The sequence below is a fragment of the Pinus tabuliformis genome, chromosome 2_2, assembly GCF_031772625.1.
Source record: "Pinus tabuliformis cultivar Carrire ecotype Pingquan chromosome 2_2, CPIR1, whole genome shotgun sequence".
Classification (NCBI taxonomy): Eukaryota; Viridiplantae; Streptophyta; class Pinopsida; order Pinales; family Pinaceae; genus Pinus; species Pinus tabuliformis.
Window position 1 is genome coordinate 978,956,593 of NC_142300.1, and position 11,075 is coordinate 978,967,667.

At 38.7% G+C, this 11,075-nt stretch overlaps 1 protein-coding gene across 1 annotated transcript; it reads left to right on the forward strand.

The window, feature by feature from the left end:
- Positions 1–9,707: 9,707 nt before the first annotated feature.
- Positions 9,708–10,853, forward strand: LOC149196535 (uncharacterized). The gene has a single exon (XM_089408318.1). It carries the CDS (start codon positions 9,708–9,710, stop codon positions 10,851–10,853), a length of 1,146 nt encoding a protein of 381 aa, XP_089264444.1.
- The last annotated feature ends 222 nt before the right edge of the window (positions 10,854–11,075 follow it).

Genomic DNA, 11,075 nt, shown 5'->3' on the forward strand with positions numbered 1-11,075 from the left:
CCCTCATCGTGATTTCCTTAAATCCAACTACTGACTACGAGTAAGACTTAGTCTTACTAAACTCTTTGTTTAAATTAGCCTTAGTATTTGATAGCGATGCGAAAGGATTATCAGAATAGTACTTAATGTACCAATTTAGTGCGTGATCTTATAGAGTGGTAACCAATTGTGACTTCTTTATATTATCATCAGTAATCCGTTGAGCTGTCCACACAACTTTCACAACAAAGAAGAATTGCTTTGTGTCTTCACTCCATATGCCTTTGAAAATCGATAGCTTCATGGTGTTCACCATGTTGGATGGTGATGGCGTAGATGGAGGTGTGGGCGAAGGTGTATGTGGTGGAGGTGGAGGTGGAGGTGGAGTGGATGACCGATGTGTTCGTGGAAAACCCTGTGTTATCAACTGAACAGTGCTTCGCGACGGAGTCCATTTTGCCCCTTCGTTGTCACTCAAAGGAGGTCCAATCAATGGACTATACTCTGGTCTTGATCCTTCGTGGTTTCTAAAGAGTCTTCCAATTCGCGTAGCTCTGAACATCAAGGCAATGGCATAACTCGTTTTTCACGCAACATCATTTTAATCCAAATATTCAAATATCTTAAATACTTACCTCACGGTCCTTTGAAAAATCATCACTCCGCTTCATTGTAGATGACCGATGTATCAACTGCGAATTCTGTAACAAATCCTCCTATAATCTAATTGAGCCAATGATCAACAACTACACGATCTGGTTTTCAGAGGCTTATAATCGTCGCACTAATTTATGAGTCCACACTATAGGATTATAAATCTTCCACCTTCCTTGGCTGGTTGTCAATTTGGCTAACCACTAGTTCAATGGGAAAAGTGTAGAAGGAGATCTCATGTATATCCATGTATAGGTACCTGTCCAACCACTGTTCCTTCGACAGGTGCGGGTCCCTGTTTTATTACGCCACAAACTTGTGAATCTTTCGGTCCAACCACTTTTCAATTTCTTTCTTGGTCGAATTCCAGTGATGCGACATCACACATCTCTTTCAAGCAGATCCCAGTCCCAGCAATAGAACCATTTGTTGGATTAGAGGGTCCAGACCCAGGTTTAGAGTTAGTTCCACCAACCAAAAAAAACCTACTCTACTAGCCCTCTCGGCCACAACCTTCATAGCACGGGCTACAGTCTCACTCGAAGCAGTATGGGGGGAAGCTGGAACCAAGTTTCCACATCGAGAGATCAATGTGATGTCTTTTAGCACCCTAGATATGCATTCATGCAGATCTATAAGCCCCTAGGGTGCAATACTGCAACTCTATTTAAACAACCTTTAGACCTTCACGAAGGTCTACAATTGGTCTTTGTGGACACTTAACAGTCAATTTTTCCACTTACGCGTGTTAGAGTCGGTCTGGTCATCCCTCCGTCAGAGATCATTTCTCTTATTGCATTTCAATTTTAGGTGTCTCATTCAGCTCGATCATCTACATTCCACTAGGAACATTCCATAATCAGATGGAAGGGCCTTGTCACTCATTCCCCTCATGTTATCTGCCTGTTGGCTCTTCATTTAACAGTCTTTTCATCAAAGCTGCAAAAGTTGTCTTTAAGGTTTTAGTGTCAAGTAGGTCTAGGGTTTCATTAGGGTTTTGTCAATAAATGCTTCAAAGTTTCCGATGATCGCCAGAAGGCCATGAGGATGTTCTATCATCAATAAATTTTGTTAAAAAGTGTTCGAAATGTGTTTTTCCTCAAAACTCTGTTTTGAGGAAAAAACAGAGTATTCAACTTTATTTGTACAAAATCATGTAAATTTTGTTCTCTTCATTGTAAATTTCTTCACCTGCACCCTGGTTCTTTTCCTTAGCCTAAGAAGCTCCCTAACCTGCAAAAACAAGCCAAGCTCAGGTCATTTCGCTCATTACAAAGTGAAAAAGCAGTGAAAAAGTCCAAAACAGAGGTTGAAATAAAGGTCATCTGCAAAACATTACAAAAATGGGTTTTTGACAAAATTAATTTGAAAAGCCAATGTATAAAGCATGTCTCCAAGTTTTGAAAATTCATTTGCATGCCAAGAACAAAGAGGAGGCAACTCAAAGTCATTTTGGTGAACGAGTGAGAAATTGGGCAAAAAATCGCTGCAACTTGCCGGCGCGGCGCACTGGGTAGAAGGCGTGGCACACCGGGAAGGTGCGGCGCAATGGGAGCAATCGCGAAGTGAATTTTTGAACAGGCGCGACGCACTGGGAAGGCACGGCGCGTTGGGCAAGCTGCGTGGCGCATACAGCTGAGTGGCCCAAAAAGTTCCAGAACAGTCTCCAATTGCCAAAACCACATGCATTCTCTTGATTTCAAGTAGGTTGAGCTCCACTTTTGCTGTTCATCCATCCAAGTTTAAGGTGTATATTATGTGGTTTGATGTGGTGAATGCCTAAACAAAAACTCAAACCCTACCATGTCAAAATCCTCACATGAAGATTGCTGTTTAGGGTTTCAAATTTATTGTTTGTCACCAAATTCATTCCCCCATCCCATTTCTCCCTTATTTTCATCATTCCTAAGTTTCCCTACTTGCTAAAATCATCAAACCCCTATCCCAAATTCTTTGTCCCAAATTCTCAAATTCCAAACCCCAAACCCTAACCCTACAAAAACTCTCCTAACCCTATACATAAAACCCCTCAAACCCTCCTACATTTCCCTAACAAAATTTGTCCCAATAGTCCCTAATCCCTTACTATTTTTTCCCCTTCCTAACAGTCCCTATTTCACTGTTTTCCCCTTGGTGGTAGAGTTTAGGCACATCACTAAAAGAGCAGTCCAACACAGTTTTCATACACCAACATCTTTTTCTCCAAGGCATTTTGTATAGTAGTCATGGCATCTGAGCATTCATCTGACTATGAAGTGGAAACCCAAAGTGACTCACCCATGGAGGAACATGCACCCCGGAGGCCTCATAGAGGAGGTAGACATATCAGAGAAGAACCAATCACCCTCACTGAATTACGGGCGTGCCTTCTAGCCATTTTCTGTTTTCAGCATCAGTCATGTTATGAGTTTTGTGAGAAGGTGGCTAATGTTCAATTTCATCATGAGTTGGCTCATCTATTTGTACTGCATTTACATGGAGATCAGGTTACTTTGGCTGTTGTCACCTTCACACTTACACTAGAATCTATCTCACTGGCAACCGGAATACCCAACATTGGAGAACCATGGAACAAGGGGAAGAAGATTGACCGGCAGCATTATGAGCCATATATTAAAACTGGTTTCTTGAGGCAGCTCAAGAGAGTGTTTCCATTCTGATATCTTAAAGATGAATATGCTCCACTAATGAAATTAATCATGAAGTATTTCAGCTGTGAGGGATGGTTCTCTCGTTTATATGCTTATCACATCAGGTTGCTCATGCATTTCACTAGGGTACGGATGATGAACATTCCGTATTTCATTTGCCGGAGCATAGAGAGGATGACCACCCTTGTGCAGCACAAAACCCCTCAGCAGCAACTTAACAGTGTTTATCATTTTGCTCTTATTAAGATTTTGGTAGTTCATCAGCTTTGATTACAGGGCATCACTTGGGATGATTTCATCTCCCGTGATTTCTTCAGAGTTTCACAGGGGCTTTCAGAGGTTGGGCATGAGACAGGTGGACCTTCTCATCAGTATGAGCGCCATGAGACTATTAGTGTGCCGGTATTCATCACATGTCAGAGGGGCACTAGACGTTTGTTTGCAGCAGCGAAGCGAGTGTTATCTCCACCCGGTGTGGAAAGGGCCTCGCTTTCGACATTAGCACCACAGGTACAAGACAAAGGAAAGAGGCCAATGCAGGATGAGGGGCCTTCAGGTGAACGAGAGACTGACTTCATTCTCATTCATGATGATGATATAGATATGGGCCCGGAAAGTGCCAAACTTAGAGATATCATCCAGGAGCAGCAGACAGAGATCAAAGCCTTATCCCTCGACTTGGAGAGGGTTAAGTGGAATATTAAATACTTGGAGCAAAGGAATAAGCAACTTGAAGATCAGCAGGCGATTATGGAATTACAAAACATCAAGGAGAATCGTCAAGTTGCTCAAAGGAGGAGGATTGAACTCTCTTCATTGGAGCAAGAGATTAATGATGATCGGGAGTCTTGGCTCGAAAGAGTCAACATCCACTTAGAGGGACTGCTGGAAAAAGCTGATAGGGACAAAGCATTGCTGAGACACATAGCTTTCCACTACATGGCACGGAACAAGGTTTGTAAGGCACGAATAAGGAATCTAAATGCGAAATTAAAGAAGGAAATAAGGATGCAAAAGAGGCAAAAGGAGCATGATCGTCTTCGGATATTGGCCAAATCCTCTTTAGCCCAGCATGACACTTGATGGAGAAGGTCTAGCCCAAATTTCAAGAAATTTGGAGCAATTTTGGCATTTTGAAATTTTTTGCACTAAAAAACAGGTTTTTGCCTCCCTATGCGCCGCGCCACGTGGCGCTCGCTTTTGCTAGAGGGCTCCAAATCCAAAAAACTTTGCATTTCTAGATTTTTCATGATACATTATGGTTGCTGGTGCATGGCCAAGAAATTTGGGCAAGTTTTGAGTCCTCAGGAGGTCAAAAACACTCAAAAAATGACCTCACTACCCCTATTTTGACACAAAGGAAGCAGTCTTGGGAGATTGAGGTTTTGGAGGGGCAAATGACATCCAAATTCAGAAATGCAACTTGGGTTGGAAAGTAGACAGGCAGGGATTTCCAAAAATCTATCTTGGGCACAATTTTAACATCAGGAAGGGCCTCAAATTCAGCTCCAAAGTGGCACGACGCATAGAGAATCAAGCGCGACGCATAGAGGATTTTTGCCTATTTTTCACTGTTCAGCTCAGAAATTTGCCTAGTTTTGACCAGTTTTGCTTTTTGATGTTACACTTGACCTTTCATGATGTAATTTGATAACCATGATGTAATATTGGCACATTTTTACTTGTTCTAGAGGATTCATTCACTAAAAGGTGAAATTAAATGAATGAATTAGTTTCCTAGCATATAGGGGTAAGTTGTTTGACTACCTAGATTTCAGTTCCTTGTTTAGAATTGGTTCAAAAAACTCCTAGAATGATGAGCTCGACCCGTAGAGGCATGGCAAGGAGTTAGGCTTGTCTATATCATGTAATTTCTTAGTCATTTTCAGGGTTCAATACTTGGGATTGCTTGGCACTTCATTGTACATTTCATTTCTGCAATTTTGGCAAAGGAAAGACCAGGGTTTTGCAGCACTTGTTGGGATCCATGTGGCTCTATGTTTTGATGGTGTTTTTCTCTATGCATTTTTAAGTTCACTGATGTTTATATGTATCATTTTCCCTTCTCTTGTCTTCTGCAATTTAACAAATGAGTGATTAAGGTAGAATTCATTGGACTGCTATGCTCTGCCTTGAAATTTTGTTTAATTCTACATGTTTTCATCTGTTTGAGGAGGAATCTTGAGACCCTCTTGCCCTCCTTAGCTCCTCATCGGTCTGATCCATCCATTCATTCAATCCAAAGCATCAAAGCGATTGCCTTCCTTGCCCCAATCAGGACTCTGCAAAAACTAGGCCTCATCCCCAGACCCAAAATTCGCCTTTCCCTTTTTCCAACAAAACCCCCAAAAACTCAAAAAAAATCCTTGTACTTCATACCTAGCCTAAGATCAGTTGTTAAATCAGTCATCTCAATCCCCATCGATTATCTTTCACTGAGATTGACCCGGAGACAACCCTCTCCTGTCCTCGTAGGGCTAGCTACGAGGCTGAGCGTGGTTTGATGTGGACCTAGAACCTTGTCTTTTCAGCCTGAGGCAAATCTAGGCTCTAACAAAGCGCACCAGAAAACAACCCTAAGTTAGTGTTCACGCAAATATCCTTATGTTATTATTAAACATAACATAATTCATCCAAGTCTTCGCAAAAGTACTTAACATGCATTGCGTACAATTATTAAGTCTTATTAAAGAGAATTGTGCATCATTAGATCAATATTGTATAAACATATTATTCATCAGCAACATATGTCATAAACATTAGTAAACAACAATACACAAGATTTATTCAGAAACAACTCTTTATTGATTTCCAATTCAGAAAACTTCCCTGCGCACTCAGCTGCAGGGGTTCGCGCACTCAACTATAGACTCTACCTAGGCATCTACGCACTTAGCAACAGAGCCTTTCTCTCCTATCTGACCCACTTCTTTGCTCTATCACTTTCATCTTAGTGACCCATTACATCCATTTTTTCTAAGATATCTCCCTTATACTCTCTAATACACACCTATTTATACAATCCCATGGTCCACGGACCATGGGTGGATCTCAAAGCCGACTAAAACTTTACATAAATAGGGGGCTAAAACCCCTTTGACTCCTAATGATCTACACACTCTGCATCCACAAATAACGGAGACTTTACATCATTTACAAAAAATACATCAAAACTTGGGTTATTTTAACCCTAAAATTGAACCAGGGGACCCCATCGCAACAAATCAATTGCTTTAGAACCCAATAGGGAACATTTAATCATCCATACTTATCATGTAATTGTAAAAACCTTATTAAATCTTACTAGTTTATAAAACACCAATTGTAAAATTTTTCAAGATATTTCCTAAAATGATTCAAATTTATAAGGATTTTTATAGTTTCTATAAATTTTTGGTGTTTCTTTAAGTGAAAGAAAAATAAATATTTTTTGGAAAAATATGGACATTCACTAATCATTTTATAAAAGGGGAAAATTTCAACAAATGATGAAATTTAAACTATACAATTTTCCTTGGATCCCAAACCCTTTATTTCCTCCTCAAATTATGTCTTAGATGAGGAGATCATTCCTTGTTGCAGCAAACCTTAAAATTAATCCCATATCCCATTATTGGATTAAATATTGCATTAGGAAGAATTTTTCTAGTACCAAAGCCATGTGTCATTTCCCATGCTCCTTAGAAGTAGCCCATTTGGGGTCAAGTCCCCTACATTTGAACTTTGAATCATGTCTTTTGTAAGGGTACCCTTTATTAGTGCACCGAACCTTATAATTATGTGTGTATCCACTCCTCAACCATACATGCTTTTTGAGGGGCATGTCTTCTGGTTCAAGTACGTATTTGTGGCCCATGTTCTTAGAAATATTTCTTTTAGGGACCAATCCACTAGTCTCTAGCTTTGAACCATGTTTTAGGTGATGAGACCCTTTCTTAGTTCTCCACACCTAAGAACCCAACCCATATTCCACTCATAGGCCAAATAATCCTTTTAAAGGGAGTTTCTCATCATTTGGTTGAATTTCATTGTCCATGGTCCTTAGAAGGAGTTCTTATAGCACATATAATACTAGATTTGATCCCTGAATCATGTTTTAAGAGGGGATAATCTTACCTAATGCATCGAACCCAATAATGAGGTTTATATTCTTCTCATGGACTCATGATTACATTTGAACGACCAACCTTATGGTTTAGGCCCCTACGCATGGCTCATATTTGTCAAATTTTGGCCTTAAATCATGTCCTAGATAAGGAGACCTTTCTTTGGTGCTATAAACCTTAAAGTCACAAATGTATCCCACCCTATGGGGGAAAAATACCATCCCCTATTAGTCATGAAATTCCCTCTAGAGTTCTTGTCTCATGGCATCAAGTTACATTTGAATGACCCATGTTATTTAAAAGAAGATCCTTTCGGGCCCCATCCCATGGATTAGGGCCATGTTCATGGACCATTTACCTTAGAGATAAAATTTGTAATTGGCACTTAGCACATGTCTTGGTGAAGTAATCCCTTTGTGTGGCAATCCTTAAAATTAGGTTTCTATCATACTTAGGGACTAAATAATATTTTGATAGGGATCATATCATGGTGTAAGTCCCCAATCATGGATGGTGTTCCTTACACGTATCTCCTCTATATACTAAGAAACTAGATGTCATCTTTGAAGCATGTCTTTGGATAAATGACCCATCCTTGTAGCCTTAAATGTTGAAATTGACACTTCATGATATTCTTCAAGAAATGTCCCTCTTCATAAGTCTTCGATCATGATATAGATCCAACAATAAGCCATTAATACTAAAAAAATGTATAATGCCCAATTTTATTAATCTTACCCTCCAAGCATATCTTTAAGAAAGACACCTTCCATTTTACAATAGAAATATATATTAAACCTATACCACACCCTTGAACAATTATTTTTTACAAAAAGCTATTTCATAATTGTGACCTATACACAACCTATATCTCTTAAAAATAATGCATTATTAAAAACTCAAATCTTTACCTTTTAATATTAAAAATACTGCATTTAATAATAAAAATAAACCCTCCCCTCCCTTGATACACCAATTTTCACAAATAACTCATTATTAAAAACTTAAATCCTTATATTTTAACCCTAAAATATACTACATTTTATAATAATTATAATAATTAAAAAAAAAAACTCCCTTCATACACCAAAACTCACTTAAACGTATACCCCGTTCTCATGCCAATGATTCTCTTCAAAGAACCGCCTCGTGGTTCAAAACCCATGTGATTGTGGCTATCCTTGAGAAGTAGCTCGTTCGGAGCCCAAACATTTCTATACAACCCAAGCATGTGTCCCATATTTCTATGAGAATAGGGTTAATCTGAGCGTTGGTTTTTTGGTCAAATGGGTATTAAGGTTGTTAGGGTTGAGTCGGTTAACTTTATTCATGTATCGAGTTTACGAATTTTTGTATATATTTTTGGTGTTATAGTAATAATCACAAAATTGGTTATGTGAAGTTTTGTAGATGTGATCCGAAAATTTGATTTTTAAAAGTTAGAAAATTTATGTTAAGTGAAAGTCTGAAGATTCGCAAAATTTGTGTTATGTGAATGTCTAAAGATTTGATCGCAAAATTTAATTCGTAAAAGTCAAAAAAATTGATTAGATTTAATTTTGTATTTCACACCATCCATACATACATATATACATACATACATACACATATATGTGAAAACCTATCCTAATTAGTGATCAAATCTACCTCAAATCAGGTGAGACAATTATTACTAGTTGTTATTAGCTACTGTAACTATTAAGTTATTTAAAAAATATATTTGTAAAAGTCAGAAAATTCGTGTTACGTGAAAGTCTGAAGATATGATCCCAAAATTTGATTCGTAAAAGTGAGAAAATTTGATTTGGTATAATTTTGAATTTTGCATCTACTATATATATATACATGAAAACCTATCTTAATTAGTGGTCAAATTAGGCGGAATAATTATCACTCATTGTTATTATTGTTATTGTTATTAGGGGCCGATTTGTCTTTGAATCTTGGGCCATTATCTTATTTTCTTAAGTGCGAAGAAATTTTAAATTTTAACCTTAAAACATACTCAAACGAATATTAATATTAATGTTTCTTATTTTACGAATATTAATATTAATGTTTCTTATTTTTATAAAAATATCTGTATTTTTGAAATTTAAAAATATACCACCGACATGTATTTGGAATATGATTCTATACGCCATGTATTTATATTTATTCTAAATATGTCGTATGTACTTCGTTAAATTAGCCACTGTTGTTCAAGGATCGCAACTTCTGGATTGCCTCTTTGTCTGCGCAAATATATCGTCCGCTCTCTTCGAAACATCCATCTTCGCAGCGCCATTTAGAATTGCAGGTGAACTTCAGAAGTACAATGGGTAGAAAACGGGCTCGTGCAGAGTTTGAAGATGATAACAATAAGCTGGTTCGACAATATTCTGCGGCCGCGCTCTCATCCAAGCCCACTAAACAGTTCAAAGAAAGCGAAGAAACCAGACGTGAAAAGTGGCGTTTATCGATGAGAATTCTCGATTGGAGGATCCGCGTGAGAAGCAACCCGCGCGAAGTTAAAAGGCGTATCAGATCTGGTGTTTCGAATACTGCGAGGAGTGTTGTGTGGCAACTCATTTCAGGCGGCCGCGACCTTCTGCTGGGCAACACAGGAATTTACTCAAAGCTCCTATCCCAAAAATCGGAATCAGAGAAAATTATATTAAAAGACGTGCATCGCACTTTGCCATCACAGGGATTATTTCAGACTACAGACGGGCCTGGGCACAGGGCTCTCCGCAATGTGTTGAAGGCGTATTCGGTTTATGACAAAGAGGTGGGGTATACGCAGGGGATGAATTTTATAGCGGGCATGCTTCTGCTTCACATGAATGAAGAAGAAGCCTTTTGGGTTATGGTGGCACTGCTCAAAAGCACGCAAACGCGAGGTGTGTATTTAGAAGGTCTGCCCCTACTCCACCAATACTTTTTTCAGTTCGAAATGCTTGTGAAGGAGAAGCTGCCACTGCTGGGTAAACATTTTGAGGAGCAGATGATCACGCCATCGATGTATGCAAGCAGCTGGTTCATGACTGTTTTCTCTGCAGATTTGCCTTTTCCATTAGTTGTTCGGATTTGGGATGTTTTTCTGTACGAAGGGATGAAGACAGTTTTCAGAGTGGGTCTGGCTCTGCTCAGATTGTTTCACGATCATCTGTTGACATTGCCCTTTGAGAGTCTCTTACGCTTTCTGCGAGAATTCCCAAAGGAGGGCTTAGATGCAAACACTCTGATGACAATGGCATGTTCTTTCAAGATTAAGAAAAGGTTGCAAGAACTGGAGTTAGATTATCTGGTAAATAAGGATCAAACATCGACTTCGAGTGGTGGATGGACCTTCATTAAAGCAAATAATAAAAGGTCGGCGAATCGTATATCAAATTTAACAGAAACTATAGCCAATGGATGGATCCTGATTAATCCGCTTCATAAGCTTAAGAAAGCAAGGCTAGAGAGTCATAGATCCTGATTAATTCATATTATAGGATTAATAAACTAAGGCTAGAGAATGAGTGTTGTAACGTAGTGTTTTGTTGATTGTTGGACTCCGTCTTAGGGTAACATAGAGTCAGAGAGACCAAAGATCTGTTCTTAGTTTAAGATGTGTTTTTCTCATATTTTATGTGTGAAACTCACTTACATGAAGTTTACAACGTTTCTAACAATTGTTTGTATTAGTATTTATGTATTA